Source organism: Nycticebus coucang, chromosome 12 (genome assembly GCF_027406575.1).
Source record: "Nycticebus coucang isolate mNycCou1 chromosome 12, mNycCou1.pri, whole genome shotgun sequence".
Lineage (NCBI taxonomy): Eukaryota > Metazoa > Chordata > Mammalia > Primates > Lorisidae > Nycticebus > Nycticebus coucang.
In genome coordinates this window covers 17237577-17261297 of record NC_069791.1, presented here as the reverse complement: position 1 = coordinate 17261297, position 23721 = coordinate 17237577, and the positions used below count along the sequence as shown (strand labels likewise).

The 23721-nt window shown below is 45.9% G+C and overlaps 1 protein-coding gene across 1 annotated transcript; it reads right to left on the bottom strand.

Moving 5' to 3' along the window:
• Nucleotides 1–593: 593 nt before the first annotated feature.
• On the bottom strand, nucleotides 594–21904 carry ARF3 (ADP ribosylation factor 3). Its single transcript, XM_053554621.1, has 5 exons — nucleotides 21658–21904; nucleotides 2848–3088; nucleotides 1879–1989; nucleotides 1535–1659; nucleotides 594–1013 (listed from the first exon to the last, which is right to left on the bottom strand). Exons 2-5 carry the CDS (start codon nucleotides 2993–2995, stop codon nucleotides 852–854), a joined length of 546 nt encoding a protein of 181 aa, XP_053410596.1. The 5' UTR covers nucleotides 2996–3088; nucleotides 21658–21904; the 3' UTR covers nucleotides 594–851.
• Between the last annotated feature and the right edge of the window lie 1817 nt (nucleotides 21905–23721).

Genomic DNA, 23721 nt, shown 5'->3' with positions numbered 1-23721 from the left:
TTTTCTCCTTCCCAATAACAAGCATAGAAGAATGGCATTTCCTTAGGAACAGTCATCTAGAGATAAATGCCACCCCCTAGCCCTAAGAAAGGTAGAAAGAAGGGTACAAGGAAGATGGTGGTGGAGAATCCATCATCTGTCCTACCATCCAGGATAACCTACCTTCAGAGAAGAGGGAAATCAGTCTAAGACTGGAACAGTCCAGCCTGACCAATACCTTTCCCCCCAGCCTTCTTCCCTTTGTCTCACTAATATGGAAGGGGCAGATGATAGGCTCCAGTGGGCAGTGTCCTGGCTATAAGCCCTGAGCTGTACTCCACCCCCTCCCCCTTACCCCTGGCCCCACATATATATCTCTCTATACATGTATTTACAGGTGCACACATGCACGCACACACAGAGAGGCCCGTGCAATTTCCATGTAGAACTGGCAGAGGGTGGTGAAGGAAAGGAAGACAAGGAGTAGGAGAGGGACTTGTGGGGACAAGGAAAGGACTCAGATGCCAAGAGCACAGCAACCAGTGCCAAATGAAGCAAATGAAGAGAATACCCCACCCTGAAACCCAGAGGGTGAGAGAGGGGCCACCCCATGAAACCATAACAACCTTGTTTTTGTTTTAAATCCAATAAATTGGAATGATTCATCAACAGGACAGCAAATGGGGACTGGTCATGTCGGTGGACAGGGGACAGAAGGAGAAACTGGGGGGGCAAGGCTCTTGCTGGGCATGCGGACATGACACCCAGGTCCCTGGCCACGCTTGCAATGGGAAGGAAGGGGTAAGGCTGGAGTGGGGAATCAACAGGTATGTCAGGGGTGGATGGGGCGCTCGGATAGGGCTGCCTGGCTCTCACTTCTTGTTTTTGAGCTGATTGGCCAGCCAGTCCAGGCCTTCGTACAGCCCGTCCCCACTGGTGGCACAGGTGGCTTGAATGTACCAGTTGCGGTGACGCAGGGAATGCAGGCCCAGCTTGTCTGTGATCTCAGCAGCATTCATAGCATTAGGCAGATCCTGAAGCACGAGGGAAACACACAAAAAAGAAGCCTCAAGATCTTTCAAAGGCTTCTAAAGCACGTAATCTATCAAAGAAATGTGTACCAGTACCTTCTCCTTTATTTCAGGAAACCCACAACAAGATCCTAAGGCTTTAGTCACCCTAGAATGCCAGATCCAAGATGCTACAGGTCATTCAAGGTTGGTAGGGAAGTGAACAGGTGATACAGACTGACTAGCAAATCAGATCTGTCTCACAGGAGGAGTGAGGGCAGTTTCACTGGAGTAAACAATAAGGAAGATGAACTAAAGTTTTGAGGTAATGTATCTACCACACCAGTCCCTGAAGACTGAATTGTTGCTCATAAAGTTGGGATGGAGAATAAGAAGAGGGGCATAAACAACTGCTGTATTTCCCATACTCCCCAAACTGAGAACACTGTCAGAGGCTTCCCATACAATGAGCCCCACAGTCAATGGGCCATGATTCCCACAGCCAGGTTGCCTTCTCCTAAATTAGGGGTGGGAAGAAGTCTCACCTGTTTGTTTGCAAAGACAAGGAGCACAGCATCCCGGAGCTCATCCTCAGCCAGCATCCTCATCAGCTCTTCCCGGGCCTCATTTACTCGCTCCCGATCATTGCTGTCCACAACAAATATCAACCCTAGGGAGGCAGAGCATGGGCTGCACAGAGATGACAGATAATCCCCTCCCCCACCACCCAAATATAATACCCTCCACATATTTGTTCCCTTTCCTCCTTTTTTCCACCCACGGGAGCTGCATCAGGGAAAGGGTTGGCTGCCCATAACAAAGAGGACAGCCATGCTTTCTACTCAGACCCAAACAACCCATGTTGCCCTGGACAGTTCATCTGCCATACCTTGGGTGTTCTGGAAGTAGTGTCTCCAGAGGGGTCGAATCTTGTCCTGGCCACCCACATCCCACACTGTAAAGCTGATGTTCTTATACTCCACTGTCTCCACGTTGAAGCCTTTGGAAAAAACAGACAATTTTAATCACACTTCTAAGAGCTGGGGGAAAAAAAGGCAATTTGACCACTTGGCCTCAAACACTCAAGCAGTGCCCCAGTAAGTTTGGTTCTGTTTTCCCCAGCTTTGGCCATGACACCAACAATGAAAAGAAAGCTAAGACTTCCTCACACCTGGTAATCTTTGACCTAGTAGCCTAAAGGCCAAAATGAAAACCTAAGTGAAGAATTCAAGGAGGATGAGAAGGGCTGGTCAGAAGGCTCACAGTTGCCTCAGAAATGTGAGCCAACCTTCCCCATTGGTTTGTTCAGTCTGTAGCTCTCCCTTCTACAAAGAAATGACTCAGCCCCACTTCTGTACCCACTCCTGGCCACCAGAGTCTGCCTCAGCTAAGATGTGAAGAAGAAAGAGAAGTGAGCTATAGTCCTAGAGCCCCAAAGGCAGAACCAGCTGATGCTGATGACTGGAGCCTCCATTTACACCGCAAATGTTCTCCCATAGGCAGGTCTTAACCAGGATCGGCCACCTAAGATCTAAACCCAAGCAATTTCAGGCCTCTGGCAGGAACATCAAAGCCCTTCACCTGCTTTCCAAACAACACAGAGAACAAACCAAATCTAGTGCCTGAGGGCAATTGTTGAGTGCCAGGCTGTGGAAGTTCCCAAATCAGGGAGGGCTAGGGTTGGTGGGCAAACGGCAGGCCCAGCACCTGCTGAAAACCTAAACAACCCCACTTCTCTAAACCCCACAAACTGTGTAGACTTGCCTAGAAAGAAGAGGCCAGGGGAGGGAACAGGAAAAGGTCCCGTGCCCTACCTCAGCTGATGGCATGAAAGCCCACATCCAAGCTATGCCCTTACCAATAGTAGGGATGGTAGTAACAATCTCTCCCAGTTTCAGCTTGTACAGAATGGTGGTCTTTCCTGCAGCATCCAGGCCCACCATCAGGATGCGCATCTCTTTCTTCCCAATCAGGCTCTTGAGAAGGTTTCCAAAGATATTGCCCATGATCACAGCAGCTGTGTTTTGAAGACAGTGAGGCCCAAGTGGAGGCAGTAAGTGTCTGGTTTTGTCCTGGTCCCTGGTATGGAGGATTTGATCCTAGGCGAAAAAAATACAAACACGTTACCATTTGCTTGTCAGGACCTGATGTTAATGGAACTTATCAAAGTCACGGCTAGAGTACATTCACGACAAACCAAGAGACTGAGGGTTACTATGAATACCCAAGACCTATTCAGATACATACTAAGCCTTTGGGAGCAGTGACAAAGCAGTGAACACTGGGGATCCTTATTCTGCCAGTAATCTAACCATGACACTCTGGGCAAGTTACTTCATCTTTCTATACCTGCACCTGTAAACGGAGGGCGTTGAACTAGATGATTTCTAGTCCCTTCAGTTCTGACATTCTACACTATACCCCAAGGCATAGCAAGATCATTAATGCCGCTCCCTCCCCCAACCTTACCCTGAGACTTCTGGAAAGGGTGGGAGAGGAGGGAGTGGAATGAGGAGTGGCTCTCTGTGATTCCTGACAAGGTTCAGGCTTGCCAGGTTCCCAAGGTTTATGCTCTCAGCTCTAATCAAGAGACTCTGCCACTTACCGTCACGTATTTCTGCAATCCCATCTTCCTCCCACACCAAAATAAATGAAGAAGAAATAAGAAAACAGCACTGCTAAAAGAGGCTGATCCTTTATACTCTGTAGAATGCCAGCTGCTAAAGTTGTGCCCTATTCATACAACAGTGTGAATTGGGAATTCATACAATGAGAATTGGGGAAGTGGGGTGTGGAGAGGCTATCCTTTGCTCCTCAGCTTGGTAAATCCTAGGCTTACGGTGGCTCATACAAAGAGAAGTTATTCCACATGGTCATAGCTATGAGGTAGTCATCTCGTTAGTTTCCTGCTTTTTCCCTAAGCACTTCAGTGTCCACATAGTTTCTACAGTGATTTTTATTTTTTTTTTGACAGAGTCTCACTTTGTTGCCCCCAGTAGAGTGCCCTAGCATCATCGCTCACAGCAACCTCAAACTCCTGGGCTGAAGCGATTCTCTTGCTACAGCCTCCCAAGTAGCTGGGACTACAGGTGCCCACTACAACACCTGGCTGTTTTTTAGAGATGGGGTCTGGCTCTAGCTCAGGTGATATGCCCACCTTCCAGAATGCTGGGATTATAGATGTGGGCCACTGTACCTGGCCTTCTACAGCGATTTTAAAACCAAACTCAGGTCTTCTGATTTCTTTGTTCAAAACTCTCTTGACTTGATAGCTCCCTTTCAGTAAAACCCAAAGCCCATACCATGGCTTACAAGGTCCTACATGAACTACACTTCTCTCATCGGATGTCCTGCCACTCTTCTGCTTACTCTACTCCAATTCCCCTAAGCTTTCCTACCTCAAAGCTTGTATACTTACTATTCCCTATGCCTGAAATGCTGCTCTCACAGATAAGTTTCATGGATTACTCCCTCACGTCCCTTAGGTATCTGTTCCAATGTCACCTATCAAAGAGGCCTTCCACAACCACTTATATAACACACACACCCCTAACTCCCTGTCCCATTTATCCCATTTACTTCTCTTCGTGACGTTTATCACCATCTGATACATTATATATTTATGTCTTTTTTTTTTTTTTTTTTGAGACAGAGCCTCAAGCTGTCGGCCTGGGTAGAGTGCCGTGGCATCACAGAAATCTCCAACTCCTGTGCTCAAGCGATTCTCCTGCCTCTACCTCTCAAATTGCTGGGACTACAGGTGCCTGCCATAACGCCTGGTTATTTTTTGGTTGCAGCCGTCATTGTTGTTTGGCGGGCCCAGGCTGGATTCGAACCCACCAGCTCAGGTGTATGTGGCTGGTGCCTTAGCTGCTTGAGCCACAGGCGCCGAGCCTATATATTTACTTCTTGCTGTATAATTTTACTCCTCCTCCTATAATGTTAGCTCCTTATGTGGTTTGTTCGCTCTGTGTCCTGGAGTAGCAAGCTACTAGCACAGAGTAGCTGAACAACTGAACTAATTTTCAGGATCTTTACTAACCTCACTGGCAGTATATTTATATTGGATGCTATGCTTGGTAAATAGTAGGCACTTAACAAATATCTGCTAAAAGGATGAAGAGGAGTAAGAACCACCATGAAGGAACAAAATGCCTATCTGCCCACCCCAGGCACTGACCCCCCACAGATGGAATCACGTTCATTCCCTCCTTCATTCTCTCTTCTTCCCTCCCTGTCCCTATGGCCCAGGACAACCACAGAATGCATCTTTGAAACATTAATTAAGTGGGGGTTCACCCATGCCAGCCAGTTCTCTATGCCTACAGGCGGCATGCGTCAGTGGGCAGCTTATTCAGCAATTGCCATATGCCAACTCCTGGCATTCTCTACAGAGTATGGGAACCAGAGAGTCACACACACCCCAAACCCAGCAGGCAAAGGAACAGGTCAAGACAGAGTGCACCCAAACCCAAGAATGTGAAAGGTGGATGGAGAGGAATACTATTTACAAGTGAAAGCACTAGAGTTTAGTTGTTTTTTCAAAAACTTCTCCTGGATTCCCACCTCCATCCCCCCACTCCCCACAACTCTTCTTAGTTTGCAGCAAATTCCACACTAGTGCAAAGGAGCCAGATCAACAGCCCCTGGAGACCAAAGTACTAGTTTGTCCAAAAAAACAGAAACAATGAGTGCTTATAGAGTGTTTCATCTTCAAAGGCCTCCCCAGACATCCACTAATGAGCCAGGCGTGGCACTCCTGTAGGTTCCTCAGAAGAGCCCTGCCCCTGACCCAGAGGGTTCACAACCCAGGGAGAAGGCCTGACTCAACCCCAGGGCTCAACTTCAGTCAAGCCCATTAGCATCCTTTCTACCCTTTCTGCCTCAACCCATATAGGCAGACAAAATCCTGAGGGTCCCTGAGGCAGAAGGGGACACCTGCCCAGCTAAGACCAGATCTCATCAACCTTAGCAATTTGTGGTAGACTTCTGCTACCCTCACCTCCAGAAACTTAAACTTTCTCTAAGTCTTCCTAGTCTCTATCCTACCTCTTGTGGTGGCCTTTCTTCAGTTCCAGATGACACCGTGCTTTAGAAGTTTGATATTAGGTTATGGCCCAGATTCTGAGTTGAATTTATACCACACATTTATCCTGCTGTCATTCATGACCCGAACTATTACTGATTAAATGATTACCAACTGCAAATACAGCAGCAGCTGAAAAAGATAGAAGCAGCCAATACCTCTTGCCCCAGAACATGGGCACACTGTCCTTTGGTTTGCTTCCTTGCTAAGGCGTCACGCTGAAGTCTTTGTTCAAAAGCTGATCCCAGTGTTACACCTATTTCTATTGCCTGGCATGCCACACAAGACCCCTGAATGATCAGAACCCCTCACGTGGCACTGAACTACCTTGCAGAGCTACCTCCCCAATTCAGCTGTGTATTTCCTATAAACAAGGACTCTGTCTTTTATTTATTTTGGATCTGTCCTCCCCCTCAGTGCCAAGCCCACTATGGGAGTTCAAGCACAAAGGCTGATTTAAGCCTCATTTGAGGATGTCCTTGGCATTTCTATACAGGGTGGCCATAAAGTTCGTGTACAATTTAAAATACTAGGCCAAACTTTATGGTCACCCTGTATAATGCACAGATAGCTGCAAAAACTTCCTGTCGATTCTCAGCCATTTCTCATACATATCTAATCCTGGGACTGTTTTGGGAACACCAGAAACGGATTAAAAGACTAGAATGGGTAAGATTTTTCTCTTTCCATTTAATATGCAATGGACTGATAGATAACTGATGAAATATCCAGTAGCTGGTCGTGTGCAGTGGCTCATGCCTGTAATCCTAGCACTCTAGGAGACTAAGGCGGGTGGATTGCCTGAGCTCACAAGTTCCAGACCAGCCTGAGCAAAAGTGAGACCCCATCTCTACTAAAAATAGAAAAACTGAGGCAAGAGGCTTGCTTGAGCCCAAGAGTTAGAGATTGCTGTAGCTATAACACCACAGCACTCTACCCAGGGCGATAGCTTGAGACTGTCTCAAAAAAAAAAAAAAAAAAACTTTACCTAACACAAGCAATCAATGTAACCGGGTTCTTTGTACCGTCAATGAATCCCCCCCCCCCCCACCAAAAAGAAAGAAAGAAAGAAATATCCAGTAGCTATCATGTATCTCCCTGGGACAGCCCAGAGCCTTGAAATTAATGAACATTATTACTCCTCTTTAAACATAATCAGGAGCTTGAATTAAATGAGCATTTCAAAGGGGATGCTGGCTTTCTTATACAGCTTTCTCTGTCCTACAACCAGGATAGTGGTAGCTTTTAGCTTCATGCCATGAAAACAAATCTTTGGTTATACAGCCAATTCCCACTTTAACCATAATGCATTCCTGAAAAAGCTCCAGGAAGCAGAATGGTAAAACAAACAAAAAATCTCTTTATTATTTCTATATGTACTATGTAGCCTATAGTTACTCTCTTTCACCACAGATGGTACTCATGTGTTGATAGGGCAAAATGCCAGGATTCCATGGGCTGTTGGAAACCAGGAATCAGCAGTTAAAACTGAAGATGAGTGCCGTAACATCTTAAAATGGAATATGGTAATACCTCTATTAACAAAGAATCTATCACAACATCCTATTTAACAGTCAGAAACTTTATTATCACAGGTCAAAATAATAATAGGAGCTCAAAAAATGTGCTCCAATACAATCTGTGTGGAACGCTGTAGGAATTCAGTCATACACACTGGCTGATTAAACTTCATCTGAAAGCATCCTCATTAGAGTACCACTACCCCCCACCCCGTACCCCCCAGGAGAGGCAGGCTGTTGCTATAACTGGTTGCCCAGCCATCTTGGCTTTCATGCATTGCAGGAACATGCTTGTCTCGTATCTCCAGGTACTTTGGGGAGTCATAGCCCACTCTGCCACACACACTCCCCCTACCTGATTCCAGTGACTGATCCAGACATGTACCCTGAGACACCTCTGAGGGGACTCCTGATCTGGTACCACCTCTTCCTTCCTCTTCAGGTTTCAAGGGAAGACCAGAGTAGGGTACAAGTAAAAAAAAAAAAGCAGCTTTGTTCCCAGATAATTTTCAGATAGAGATACTGCTAAGGGAGATGCTATTTTTAGCACAGATACCAAGCAGACCCATACAATTTAAGACAACAAAAGCAGGGAATACCTGTAGTTTCCTCTGTATAGCTTGCCTACTATCTATATAAACTCTAAGTTTTAAATCTCAAGAGCACTGAAATCAGAATACAAGAACTCCTAGATTAGTATCTCAATGATTTCAATTGCACTTAAAAGATTTCCCAAAGCCAAACAATAGCTTCTGATGTGAGTTTCCATCCATTCATCAAATATTTATTGAGTATGCTGAATGAGAAATACAGACAGAAAGACAGTTTCTGCCTTCATGAAACTCATTCTAATCAGAGAGAAAGATTAGTAAACAAAGGATTATAAAACGGTGTGAGAAAGTTGTGGGTAAGCACCTAGTATAATGGTGACAGAAGGTTAGAGCAGTTAAGACTGAGGGGTAAAGGATGATTCCGAAACATGATCCTCCAGTTGCACCTGAGATGATTCCTAAAGAAAGAATGGGAAGTAATTGGATAATAAAGAAGAGGGAATGGGAGAGAAGAAATAGTGTTTGCAAAACCATAAACTTGAGTTACAGACAGCGCTTTTATTTAGCCAAAGCCAAGTGCAACTGGGAGGTAGGTTATTTGGATGCAGCATGTTGAGTAAAAGGAAGTAATAAGGGATAGTACTAGAGAGGTAAACAAGGACTGAATCATGAAAGGCCTTAAAGGTCATGTAAGTAACAGGATCCCATTTGAGCTTTAGATAGACCACTCTGGCAGCAGTTTCAGAAATAAACTAGACATGGGAAAAGCTAGAGGCAGAACCACCACTTGGGAGATAACAGTGATATGAAAAGTCACAAGTTCTTAACTAATAGTGGCAATATGTAGAAGATAGATTTGAAACATGAAAACAGAATCCAAAGGTGATTTAATGACTGATTTAAAAGTAGGCAAGGGGCAGCGCGCGCCTGTGGCTCAGTGTGGGTAGGGCGCCAGCCCCATATACCAAGGGTGGCGGGTTCAAACCCAGCCCCGGCCAAATTGCAACAAAAAAATAGCCCGGCGTTGTGGCGGGCACCTGTAGTCCCAGCTACTCAGGAGGCTGAGGCAAGAGAATCACCTACTCAGGAGCTGGAGGTTGCTGTGAGCTGTGTGACGCCACGGCACTCTACCGAGGATGATAAAGTGAGACTCTGTCTCTACAAAAAAAAAAAAAGTAGGCAAGAAGACCCAATGATTCCCTGGTTTCTGGGTGACTGGGTTGCATTTGTTTTTTAATTTTATTCTATTTTTTAGAGATGGGATCTTGCTCTGTCACCCAGGCTGAAGTGCAGAGGTGTGATCATAGCTCACTGCAATCTCAAACTTCTGGACTCAAGCAATTCCCCTGCCTCAGCCTCTTGAGTAGCTGGAATTACAGGCATCCACCATACCTAACTGGGTGGCATTTTTCCAGAAAGAAAAGAGAAGAGAAACAGATACAAGGGTGAATTGTTTTTTTTGTTTTTTTTTTTTAGAAATAGTCTCACTTTATCACACTCGGTAGAATGCCATGGCATCACACAGCTCACAGCAACCTTCAACTCCTGGGCTCAGGCGATTCTCTTGCTTCAGTCTCCCGAGTAAGCTGGGACTACAGGCGCACCACCATGCCTGGCTATTTTTTTGTTGTAGTTTGGTCGGAGCTGGGTTTGAACCCGCCACCCTAGGTATATAGGGCCAGCGCCCTACCCACTAAGCCACAGGCACCGTCCTGAATTTTTTTTTTTGGGGGGGGGAGGGTGACATTATTTAGTGGAAGAAAAGATGTTTGTTTTTAAATTAAACATTGATTTGGCCAGGAGCGGTGACTCACACCTGTAAACCCTAGAACTCTGGGAGGCCAAGGTGGGTAAAACGCCTGAGCTCAGGAGTTCAAGACAAGCCTGAGCAAGAGGGAGACCTCTGTCTTCCTCTCTCTCTTTTTTAAATATTTCTTTTAGTTTTTTATTTTATTTAATTTTTTTTTTTTTGAGACAGTCTCACTATGTCACCCTCGGTAGAGTGCATGGCGTCACAGTTCACAGCAACCTCAAACTCTTGAGCCTAGCAATTCTCTTGCCTCAGCCTCCCAAGTAGCTGGGACTACAGGCACCCATCACAACCCCCAGCTATTTTTTGTTTGCAGTTGGGAGCATCTAGGAAACTTTCCCTCAATCTTAAAAAAGGGTCTATATGAAGCCAGGTGCAGTGGCTCGTGCCTGTAATCCTAGCACTCTGGGAGGCCAAGGTGGGTGAACTGCTTGAGCTCATGAGTTCAAGACCAGCCTGAGCAAAAAGCAAGATGCCATCTCTACTAAAAATAGAAAAACTAAGGCAAGAGTATCTCTTGAGCCCAAGAGTTGGAGGTTGATGTGAGCTATGACACCATTGCACTCTACCCAGGGCAACAGCTTCAGATTCTGTCTCAAACAAAAAAAAAAATTATGTGTCAATATTCTGCCAATCTTTGGATCTTGATATAGAAGGATGAGATACCAGCATAATCTTGAGACTGTAGAGGGACAAAGAACTCTATAATGTCAAAACGGAAAAATGAAGAAAACTTGGTTAGGTCCTTAATAACTGTATCAAGCTGATAGGTTAAAAACAAACAAAACAAAAAAAAGAAGTACTTTATCGTTAGACTTCCTTTTCTTTCTTTCTTTTTATTTTTGAAACACGGTCTTGCGACATTGCCCAGGCTGGAGTATAATGGCTATTCACAAACACAATCACAGTACACTACAACTTCATGTTCCAAACCCCATGACACCCACCATCCACCATCTCCTGACTCCCAACCTCCCCAGTAGCTGGGACTACAGGCACATAACCCTATACCCTGCTCCCTTTTTTCTTTTCTTTTTCTTTTTTTTTTTTTTTTTTTGAGACAGAGTCTCACTATGTCACCTCAGTAGAATGCCGTGCCATCACAGCTCACAGCAACCTCAAACTCCAGGGCTTAAGCGATTCTCTTGCCTCAGCCTCCCAAGTGGGATTACAGGTGCCTGCCACAACATCGGCTATTTTTTTGTTTTTGTTGTCATTGTTGTTTAGCAGACTCTGGCCAGGTTTGAACCCACCAGCCCTGATGCAGGAGGCCGGTACCCTAACCACTAAGCTATGGGTGCCAAGCAATCTGCTCCTTTTCCTTAAACCGTGGCAAAACGGCCAGGGCTGGTGGGTCGCACCTGTAATCCTAGCACTCTGGGAAGCCAAGGCAGGTGGACTGCTTGAGCTTAGGAGTTTAAGACCAGCCTGAGCAAGACCCTGTCTCCTGTGCCAGGCATCTGTAGTCCCAGCTACTCAAGAGCCTGAGGCAAGGGGAATTCTCAAGCCCATGAGTTTGAGGTTACTATGAGCTATGATGCCAGGGCACTCCAGGATGACACTCTGTCTCAAAACAAACAAACATGCCCAGGATCGCATTAATGTACACAGCTATGATTTAATATTAATAAAAAAACAAAAAACAAACATGGCTCGGAACCTGTGGCTCAAGTGGCTAAGGCGCCAGCCACATATACCTGAGCTGGTGGGTTCAATTCCAGCCCGGGCCCACCAAACAACAATGACGGCTGCAACCGAAAAATAGCCAAGAGTTGTGGCAGACGCCTATAGTCCCAGCTACTTGGGAGGCTGAGGGAGGAGAATCGCTTGAGCCCAGGAATTGGAGGTTGCTGTGAGATATGATGCCACAGCACTCTACTCTACTATTTTGAGGCTCTATCTCAAAATAGTAATAATAATAATAATTATAATAAAAAAAAAAAAAACTGTGGCTGGCTCAGCACCCATACCTCAGTGGTTAGGGTGCCGGCCACATACACCAGGGCTGATGGGTTCGAACACGGCCTGGGCATGCTAAAACAGCAATGACAACTACAACAAAAAAATAGCCAGGTGTTATGGCGGGCGCCTGTAGTCCCAGCTACTTGGGAGGCTGAGGCAAGAGAATCGCTTAAGCCCAAGAGTTGAAAGTTGCTATGAGCTGTGACGCCACGGCACTCTACCAAGGACGACATAGTGAGACTCTGTCTAAAAACAAACAAAAAAAAAACTGTGGCAAAATATAAATAAAATTTACCATTTCTAAGTGTATGATTAAGTACATTTACATTTTTGTGCAACGATAACCACTATCCAGCTCCAGAACTTGTTCATCTTCCCAAAGTGAAACTCTGTACCTATTAAACAAAAAAACTTCTCATTTCCATATCCCTTCAGCCCCTAGCAACAACTATTCTACTTTCTATGAACTTAACTATACGCTATCATGGGTCCTCAAACTATGGCCCACGGGCCACATGAGGCGGTGTGATTGCATTTGTTCCCGTTTTTTTTTTTTTGTAGAGACAGAGTCTCACCTTCTGGCCCTCGGTAGAGTGCCGTGGCCTCACACAGCTCACAGCAACCTCCAACTCCTGGGCTTAAGCGATTCTCTTGCCTCAGCCTCCCGAGTAGCTGGGACCACAGGCAGCCCGTTTTGTTTTTTTACTTCAAAATAGATATGTGCAGTGTGCACAGGAATTTGTTCATAGTTTTTTTTAAACTATAGTCCAGCCCTCCAACAGTCTGAGGGACAGTGAACTGGCCCCCCCCCGTTTAAAAAGTTTGAGGACCTCTGCATAAGTGGAATCACACATGTTCTTTTGTGACAGGCTTATCTCAACTAGACTTCTTACTATACAATTTAATAAATCCTGTCTAACTATTGGAGCCACATGTGTTTTTTCCATTTTTTGCAACTAATACATCCTAATTGATATATCTAGAGAGAGTGCACACTGGGCCAGGAGAAAAGGGCAAAGGAAACAACCTGAGGCACATCAATATTTCAAGTCAGCTGGGAAAGACAGTAAGAAACAGACAAAGGGACAGAAGGGAAATAGAGTGAGCCAAATACCATGGACATCAGTGAGGAAAGAATATAGAAAAGGAGGCTGGGGCGGCACATGTGGCTCAGTAAGTAGGGCACCGGCCCCATATACCAAGGGTGGAGGGTACAAACCCAGCCCTGGCCAAACTGCAACAAAAAAATAGCCACGCATTGTGGCGGGTTCCTATAGTCCCAGCTACTTGGGAGGCTGAGGCAAGAGAATCGCCTAAGCCCAAGAGCTGGAGGTTGCTGTGAGCTGTGACGCCACAGCACTCTACCAAGGGTGACAAAGTAAGACTCTGTCTCTGAAGAAATAAAAAAATAAAAATAAATAAATAAATAAAAACAGAGGAGAGAAGGCTGGGTGAACAGTAGTTCATGCCTATAATCCTAGCACTCTGGGAGGCTAAGGTGAGTGGATTGCTTGAGCTAAGTTCAAGACCAGCCTCAGCAAGAGCAAGACCCATCCCTACTAAAATAGGAAAAACTGGCTCGGCACCTGTGGCTCACGTGGCTAAGGCGCCAGCCACATACACCTGAGCTGGCAGCACTCTACCCAGGGCAACAGCTTGAGGCTCTGCCTCAAATAAATAAATAAATAAATAAATAAAATAGGAAAAACTAGCCGGGTGTGGTGGTACACACCTGTAGTCCCAGTTACTCAGGAGGCTGAGGCAAGAGGATCACTTGAGCTCAAACATTCAAGGTTGCTGTGAGCTGCGACGCCATAGCAATCTACCCAGAGCCACAGAGTGAAACTCCGTCTCAAAAAAAAAGAAGCAGGGTAGGGCGGTGCCTGTGGCTCAAAGGAGTAGGGCACTGGCCCCATATGCTGGAGGTGGTGGGTTCAAAACCAGCCCCAGCCAAAAAACTGAAAAAAAAAAAAAGTATTAAAAAAAGATGCAGGGCCAAAAGCTATAAATATACCTACTGAACTTCACTGCTAGGCTATCAATGACAATCTAGAATAAACTAAAACATGTCTAACTAAAATTAGGCCCCACTTAACTAGTAGTGTTTAGGTTCAGGCCAGAATTGTTATTCCAGTTTCCCTTTTAGTCAGAAACAGAGAAAAAAAGAGTTCTGGATAAGACACCAGTACACAAAAACCTGGAAGCCACAGCTATCAAGTGAAGAAGGATCCTGAACCACTGTCTAATGGAGGCCCAGAATACCTGGGAAGGGTCTAGCTTTTCCCATGGACAATGCTTAGCAAGTGAGTCAGAACAGAGCACAAAGTCTGTTTCAGAATACATGGCCTACCCAGATAAAACAGTGATCTTTTTTTTTTTTTGGAACATTCTGTGGCATTACCCTCTGCCCAAAGCTATTAGCTTGCCTTATTCCTTGAATTTGATCAGCTTACAACTAACGGCTCTATTTCCTGGTATTCTATGGCTGTTCCAATACCCACATCTGTAGCCTTGGATATCAAGTACACTACACTTTCCTAATTACGAAATCACTGAAAGTCCATCAGTAGTCAGCCTAAAGCCCTAATAATCCTTTGCCCCTAATCTAGTCCCACTGTGCAAATCAAGATGGAGGTGAGAGTACACAGCTCAAACAGGATGACATGATTTAGATAAGGTCAACCATTATAGAGCAAGCTAAGGATACAGAATAACAGAGAACCTTAGTTTTTTGTTTTGTTTTGAAACAGTTGCACTTTGTCACCCTCGGTAGGGTACTCTGGAGTCATAGCTCACAGCTATCTCAAACTCTTGGGCTCAAGCGATCCTTTTCCCTTAGCCTTCTAAGTAGCTTAGACACAGGCACCTGCCACAATGCCTGCCTGTTTTTAGAGACAGCGTCTCACTCTAGTTCAGGCTGGTCTTGAACTCCTGCGTTCAAGCAATCCACCTGATTCAGCCTCCCAGAGTGCTAGGATTACAGGCATGAGTCACTGCACCCAGCCTAAGAACAGGGAACCTTGGGAAATAAGAGCTAACTGTGATCTCTCCAGCCCCTCAAACACACTTTACACTTAAGACTTACCACAGTATGATTTATTCACGTTTATGTGTCTCACTTTCCAGAACTGAAACTTCCCAATGTGCCTCTCATGTAAAACAGGTCAGCTGGAGATACTGATTCCATCAGCCCCTGGATGGCTGCACAGAGCTGAAGTGGCTAAAGGCCTCGAGCCAGTCATCTCAGGTTTCAAGTCTCACTATTAGCATTTTCTGTGCGTGCCAGTAGGGAAATACTTCACTAGACTATGAGGCTTCTGCCAGCATGGACTAAGACTTAATCACGTTTCATGTCCCCAGCATCCACCACCATGACTGACCTATAGCTAATGACTTACATGCTTGTTGAGGACAACAGTTCTACCAAGGGTAGCAGAATATTTGTGGGGTTGGGGAACAATATTTTATAGGTGGTTCTTGATATTTTTCCTGTACCTGACAAACTGGAGAAATGGTTTCCATGTTCTTAGAGCCCTAAAGTTCCTTGGCTGGATTTCAGATGAGGAGGGACCATATTAGGGGCTCTAATTACGCTTCCCAACTCTCTACTATCACCAGAGAAACTCCACTTTTATTATTATATTTCTTTTTTGTTTTAGTTACTCTCAGTAGAGTGCCGTAGCGTCACAGCTCACAGCAACTTCCAGCTCTGGGCTTAGGCGATTCTCTTGCCTCAGCCTCTCGAGTAGCTGGGGCTACAGGAGCCTGCCACAACGCCTGGCTGTTTTTCTTTTTTGTTGCAGTCTGGCCGGGGCCAGGTTCAAACCCGCCACCCTCAGTATATGGGGCCGGCACCTTACTCACTGAGCCACAGGTGCCGCCCTATGTATTATATTTCCAACAAGATTTTATTTAAAATAAGGTTTGACTCTTTCATAAAAAAATAAAAATAGGGCAGCACCTGTGGCTCAAGGAGTAAGGTGCTGGCCCCATATACCGGAAGTGGTGGGTTCAAACCCGGCCCCGGCCAAAAACTGTAAAAAGGAAAATAAAAAATAAAAATAAAAAAAGACAAAAACCATTCTAACAGGTCAGGAGTGGTAGTGGCTCACGCCTGTAATCCTAGTACTCTGGGATGCCAAGGTAGGAGGATCCCTTGAGCTCAGGAGTTTGAAACCAGCCTGAGCAAGAGCAAGATCCCCATCTCTACTAAGAAAATCAAAAAATTAGCCAGGGCTAGGCACGGTGGCTCATGTCTGTAATCCTAGCACTCTGGGAGGCCAAGGTGGGTAGATTGCCTGAGCTCACAGGTTTGAGTCCAGCCTGAGCAAGAGCAAGACCCCATCTCTAAAGATAATAATCAGGTGTCGTGGCAGGCACCTATAGTCCCAGAGACTTCAGAGGCTGAAAGAAGAGAATAGTTTAAGCCCAAGAGTTCAAGGTTGCTGTGAGCTGTGACGCCATAGCACTCTTCGAATCCAGCCTGGGCCTGCCAAACAACAACTACAACAACAATAACAAAAACAGCCGGGTGTTGTGGCGGGTGCCTGTAGTCCCAGCTACTTGGGAGGCTTAGGCAACAGAATCGCTTAAACACAAGAGTTTGAGGTTGCTGTGAGCTGTGATGCCACAGCACTCTACCCAGGGCAACAGCTTGAGACTCTGTCTCAAAAAAATAAATAAATAAATAAATAAATAAATGTTTCTTAATAAAAAACAATAAAACATTGAAACAAAGAGTAAATGTGCTCCTGCATTCTATGTTTGTGCTGAAGTTTAAACATTTGTGCCTGACACTCTTGGGCATAAACTAATATAGAAAGGGTATCCCAGACTCTTACCAGTAATAAGAAAATTAAAAGGACCAGAAGACCTGCCACACTCACTCATCTCACCTTTCTTCAGGAATATAGTGATAATGGGGGATCCTTGAAATCTTGAGCCATTTACTTTCTCATCCATATGTTTTGCAGAAACTTTGCAGAAGTCCATGACAAAGCTCTAATACATTCACAGACTCCCCACTTCAGTCAGTTCTTTCCCAGACTATAATATGAAGCCTTCAAATATTTGTGGGACTGATTACAAATGTTCCATAGGTCTTTTCCTTATCACAAAGCTTTATTAGGAGGCCAGGCACAGTGGCTCCTGGCTATAAACCTAGCACTCTACAAGGCTGAGGTGAAGTGCTTGAGCTCAAGAGTTCCAGAACAGACTGAGCAAGAACAAGACCCTGCCTCTACTAAAAAAAAAAAAAAAAAAAAAAAAAATAGAAAAACTAGGCAGGCATTATGGCAAGCTGGTGGGTGCCTGTAGTTCCTGCTTCTCTGGAGGCTGATGTAAGAGTAGCTCTTGAAGGGTGGCGCCTATGGCTCAGTGAGTAGGGTGCCGGCCCCATATACCGAGGGTGGCAGGTTCGAACCCATCCCTGGCAAAACTGCAACAAAAAAATAGCCAGGCGTTATGGTGGGCACCTGTGGTCCCAGCTGCTCCAGACGCTGAGGCAAGAGAATCGCCTAAGCCTAAGAGCTGGAGGTTGCTGTGAGCTGTGTGACGCCACAGCACTCTACTAAGGGCCATAAAGTGAGACTCTGTCTCTACAAAAAAAAAAAAAAAGAGTAGCTCTTGAGCCCAGGAGTTTGAGGCTGCTGTGCGCTATGACTCCATGACACTCTACCCAGGGCAACAGAGTAAAACTCTGTCTCAAAAAAAAAAAAAAAAACAGAAAAAGAAAAAGAAAAGAAAGCTTTATTAGCACTCCACCTGTATTTGTAACACATGATGGAGTGGAGAAGGTATGATAGAGAATTACACAATCTCTGGACCATAATATATATAATACATTATGAAACATATACTCAGAAGCAGACACTTAAAAAGGATATGACCAGGGCGGCGCCTGTGGCTCAAGGAGTAGGGCGCTGGCCCCATATGCTGGAGGTGGCAGGTTCAAACCCAGACCCGGCCAAAAACACACACACACACACACACACACACACACACACTCTATATATATATATATGACCAAAGGAAAACAATAGCCCAGGAAATGGAAGATCCTGAAATACTGACTAAGACCTAACATAAGGGAAACTAGGAATCTAAATTTCAGACTTAAGTCAATCAGGATGCTCTTTTATGGAAGAGTCAACCATTACTTCAGAGTCACACTGACTTTTCTAACATGAATGCTATTCTTTTTTTTTTTTTTTTGCAGCTTTTGGCCAGGGTCAGGTTTGAACCCACCACTTCCGGTATATGGGGCTAGCGGCACTCCTTTGAGCCACAGGCACTGCCCATGAATGCTATTCTTGAGCCCCCACATTATTACCCTACATCCAACTTAATGGTTCAGGACCTCTGCTTTGCTCCAGCTTTACCTCCCACTCAGGCAGCAGGAGCTGCCTCTGTGAGGCTGATACTGAAAAAAGATTTCACTGCTCATGAGCCTACAACCAGCATAGAAATCATGGTAACAATCATCCCTTACACAGGCACCTCAGGTGGCAAGTTGTTCTTTTGTAAATCTTTCCTCTAAGGCAGCCCTGACTGTTCATATTATTATTACTATTATTATTATCATGATGGATTATTAATAGCAGCTAACATTTGATGATTACTATATGCTTTGTAATAATACTAAGTTCTTTATATTTATTATCTCTAACTCTCATGACAACCAATAGATAGGTACTAGCATTACCTTCTTTACAGGTAAAGGAAATGAAGCTAAGAGAGGACAAATAATTTTACCAAAACATGCAAGTAATAATTAGCAAAGCTGGGATTTGACCCTAATTTTCTCTGATTCCAATGTCCACTCTTAATTACCATACCTTTCTGCCTCTAAATTTACCTGCTAAAAAAATGGTAAGGAGTGCCAAAAATAGTGATATGCTGTGAGTCTTAGGACTCTTGGCTTCTGTTTCTAAAGGTAAATGTGGAAGCCAATTCCACAATTTCCCTCAGTTACACACTCAGCTTTAAAAAACCTGGTTTTATAGCCGGGCGTTGTGGCAGGCACCTGTAGTCCCAGCTACTTGGCAGGCTGTGGCAAGAGAATGGCTTAAGCCTAGGAGTTTGAGGTTGCTGTGAGCTGTGAGCTGTGACGCCACGGCACTCTACCAAGGGCGACATAGTGAGACTCTGTCTCAAAAAATAAAATAAAATAACAAAAACCTGGATTTAAGCCAGGGATGGTACTGGGTAGCTGTAATTCCAGCTAAAAATAGGAGGTTGAGGTGGGAGGATTCTTTGAGCCCAGGAGTTTGAATCCAGTCTAGGCAACATAGTGAGATCCCATGTCAAAAATTGTTTTTAAAAAAACATACTCTTAAAGAAGTTCCTCCTTCTAACCAATAAATCTGGCCCTATGTCCTCTGAGTCCATTTCTTCTTACTATGACCTTAGTGGAAAAGAAAGTAGAGTAAATGAATACACACTATAGTATGACCTTTTGTGCATTTAACACTTCACTTCCACTCTTTCCAGCCTGCTATCTGCTCTTCTTTATAATTGTATTCAGTATAATAGCAGCTACCACTCATTGGTACCAATTCTGTGCTTGGCACCATACACACACACACACACACACACACACACACACACACACACGCCCCTCCTCTATAATCTCAAGGATCCTAATTTGTATACAACACTTCCAAAGACTTAGGTCTAATGGAGAGCCTCCTTCACCCACAATGGGGGAGCAGGAAATCTGGGATTTCAGATAAATAATGACCGTGTTCTAGTAATATTTTTGTGTTTGGGTCTTTGTTTCCATTATCTATGCCTGTTCTATGCCTCTTAGGAAGATGAAGAATCCAAAACTTCTCAATTACAAAGGCTAAGGGTCTTCATACCCTTGCTCTGCTATTTTCTGGCACTTTTGCCAACAGCCAAGCCATTTCTTTCCCTTTTCTTTAACTGTAGTTAAAAAGCTTGTTGAGTTCTATCTATTCATATTCTGTATTGACCATGGGTACCTTGTATGTGCTTCGGCATTGTAGAAGACAAGAGATAAAACCCAATTTATTTTTATTTATTTATTTGAGACCGAGTCTCACTTTGTTGCCCTCAGTAGAGTGTTGTGGCGCCCCTACTCACAGTAACCTCAAACTCTTGGGCTTAAGTGACTTTCTTGCCTCAGCCTCCCACGTAACTGGGTTTACAGGCACTCACCACAATGCCCAGTTATTAAAACCCCATTTCTGCATTCAAAAAGTGTCTAGTTTCTTTGGTAAAGCAAAATATACATATGTGAATAAACTCTGACTAGGAAAAGTAAAGATTCTAAGCTGGGAGGCACGAGGTATGTTAATATGTGATATATGACAGCCCTCCCTGGCTGAATCCAAGGTCAATGGTTCATTCTGTGAACAGCTGAACTTCAATGGATTTGTTTCTTTCATAGAATGAGCTTTTCACAGGCATGTTATTCAAACTCAAGCCCAACATGCAATGTTTAATCCACTGTCCCATGCCAGTCACCGCAAGTGAAGAGACTTTTCCCAACAAGCCCAAGACAAAATGGGACCCACCAGACTGGGACCAGGGAAGGAGGTATGCAGAGACTTGATTCTGTCCTGTTGCACTGACCCAAGCAATCAGACTCCTCCAGCAGATCTCCTCCCAATAAAACTTTCATGCCATAGACCAGGGGTGACCCAATCCAACAGCAGCAAAGACAGGTTTTAGGTTACATTTCTCCCTCACCCGCATGACCTCACTATTTCTTCTCACTTGACCACATACCACACTCCTCCACCACACTCCTCCTGGCTTGGCCAGAAGGAGACCCGCAGTAATACAACACAGAATGAAGGGAACTCCCCAAAAATAATAGCTACCACTTTGCTAATCAAGGGGCCCGTGTCAACAAGGAACTCCACCTCTTTACCTCCCCCTCCCTCCCTCCCTCCCTCCAAGGACTGGCGTAAGCAATGGCTCCATTTTCTGTTCCGGGAATCCTGGTACTTCCTGAAGAAAGAAAGCGGATTGGAAGACACCAACTCAGGGCTCCCTCCTCCTGTGAGACCGCCCCCGTTTCGCCTGGGGGAGGCAAGCCCTACCTCTCTTCTCCAGGCCAGATCAGATCCCCACCCCCTTCAGCCTCCTCTCCACCCTCTCCCCACCTGCTGCCCTCTTCCCAAGACTCGAAAGCGCAACCTCCACCAGAATAATGTCCATGGGGTGTCCCATTAGCCTGCCCAGTTGGCTACCCCCTTACCCACCCCACGCACCGCAGCCCCATGACGGGGGGAGGGGGTTTAACCACAGCTAGGCTTCTCTCTGGTCTCCTATTGCTAAGATGAGGGAGGGAGAGGGAGTAGAAAAGAGCAGCGTTTTCTAGCCCTTTAACAGAAAAAGGATAACAAACAGGCATCACCGCCCCCGCATCACCTCTTCCCAGACCGCTCCCCTCCCCTCGACCCCGACCCTTGAAAAGCCCACCACCTCTCGCAGACGAAGAGAACCCAACTGCAGCCCAAGTCGCCCCCTTGTGCAAGGCGGAGGACAAATCCGGGTGCGCCACCCACCCCCACCCCAGCTTCGCGTCCTTCAAACGCGGGGGCAGGCGGGACCGGCCCGACGCCCCCTCTTCGAGCTATCTGGTGGGAAGGACCACACCGCCCCAACTCAAGCAGTGTCGGGCGAGTCCCAGGGGTTTCTATCTCCTCAACCCCCACCCCAATCGAGCCTCATCTCTACCGGGATCCGCCTTCCCCCTGTCCCTCACCTGTTCCAGCTCCCGGCTGCTCCGCAGCGGCCGCCGCCTCGGCCCTTCAAATTCCACGCGACTCTCGCTTCGCTCCCTCTGGCTCCCCAAGCCGACTTCAGCGCGGCTGCTCCCCTGGCCCGCTCCGCGGCTCCCTCCTTCCTCCCCTCCACCTAGCACCGGAAGCCGCGACAGCTACAAGAGCGGTGCGGCGCACCCCCACCCCCAGCCTGAGATACTTCCCACCTCCCTGATCGCGCGAGAGCTGAGCGGCAGCTCTCGCGAGAACTATCACCATGGCAGCAGCTGCAGCAGAGGCCGCTGGGCACTGGAGCTGGAGTCCCGGCGGGGGCCGGTAGTGGGTTGGGGTGGGAGGCGGTGGGCGGTGGGCGGCGGAGGCGGAGGCGGGAGCCGAGAATGGGGATCGAACAGTGGGGACTGAGGTGAGAATCCCAAACTCCGTGGTTGTGCCTGGAAGTTACGGGCTGAGGCCGCTCGCTGGTTGCAGTGGAGCCTGGAGCTTGAGCTGAGGGGCAAAGCCAGGAGCTGTTTATGGGTGAACAGGCTTTACGGTGGCCTTTCCCCGCCAGATTTCATCTTTATTTCTTAATCAGAGCTAGCTGCATTCCCCCTGACAACCCTAACTGCACCCTTGTTGCTGCTCACTATTCCTAAGACTCCAGGGTCTGAATCGAGTGATCCTTTCCCGTAAGAGGAGAGAGTGATGAGTTTAAGAGCCTAAAGGAAACAGCTGGACTCAGGGCCGGTTAGGAAGTTGGAACTTGGGCGGCGCCTGTGACTCAAGAAGTAGGGCGTCCGTCCCATATGCCAGAGGTGGCGGGTTCAAACCCAGCTCTGGCCAAAAACCACAAAAAAAATAAACAAATAAAAGGAATTTATTTAAAAAAAAAAAAAAAAAGGAAGTTGGAACTTGAAATATGGTGAGTTGAAGCCTAATATTCAGAGGTGTGGTTTCAGAAAGTGTACCTAGATGTGTATGGATTTTAGTATCCCAAGGAAAAATAAAGGACTTTGCACCCATATTTCTTGCTTTCTGTCCATCCCTACGTTCCTCACACTCACTTTTGCACCTGGTCTAAACATGCAACATTGCCTTGAAACAGTCATTGGTGTGATAGAAGAAGGGCATTAGTAATGAGATGAACATGAAAAAAAAATTTTTTTTTTTTTTTGAGACAGTTGCCCTGGGTTTGAGTGCCTTGTTGTTATAGCTCACAGCAACCTCAAACTTCTGGGCTCAAGAGATCCTCTCGCCTCAGCCTCCCTAGTACCTAGGACTACAGGCATCTGCCATAATACCCAGCTATTTTTAGAGACAGAGTCTCACTCTGGCTCAGGCTGGTCTCCAACTCCAACTCGTGAGCTCAGGCAATCCACCCGTCTGGGCCTCCCGGAGTGCTAGGATTACAGGCTGAGCCACCAAGCCTGGCCCTGAAGAAGGTTCTTTAAGTGCCCACTGTCATTTATAGCAGTTTGGGGGAACAGAAGGCTCTTCCCAAATGCTTGGGCCAAAATTGCTGCTCTTCTGAAATTTTTGCCTTGTTTTTTTGTCTCCTTCCAAGAAGAACTAGGCTGATAGCCACACTATGTCTATCCGCATTCCCATCAGTCTCAAGAATGCACTCTTCAGTCCCTTATTCCAATCTATTTTCTCTCTTATGTTAACTTGAAGAATAATATGACCCTAGAATGTAAAGCCAAGAGGAGGAGGATGCTAATTTAAGATGGGGAGGGAATCTTTATAATAAAGGAATCTATTTCCTGTTTTGTTTTGTTTTTTTTTGTTGTTGTTGTTGTTTTTTGAGACAGAGCCTCAATCTGTCACCCTGGGTAGAATGCTGTGGTATTACAGCTCACAGCAACCTCCAACTCCTAGGCTCAAGCGATTCTCCTGCCTCTGCCTCCCAAGTAGCTGAGACTACAGGGGCCTGCCACAACACCAGGTATTTTTTGTTTGCAGCCGTCATTGTTTGGCGGTCCAGGCTGGATTCCAACTCGCCAGCTCAGGTGTATGTGGCTGGCGCCTTAGCCGCTTGAGCCACAGGCGCCGACCCTATTTATTTC

Excerpts from the sequence above, each read along its gene's own strand:
- ARF3 (XM_053554621.1), bottom strand. The coding sequence starts at position 2,995 with ATGGGCAATATCTTTGGAAACCTTCTCAAGAGCCTGATTGGGAAGAAA. Across the intron at positions 1,990-2,847 it reads TACTACCATCCCTACTATTG|GCTTCAACGTGGAGACAGTG; the intron begins GTAAGGGCATAG and ends TTTTTTCCAAAG. Across the intron at positions 1,660-1,878 it reads CTACTTCCAGAACACCCAAG|GGTTGATATTTGTTGTGGAC; the intron begins GTATGGCAGATG and ends CTGCCTCCCTAG.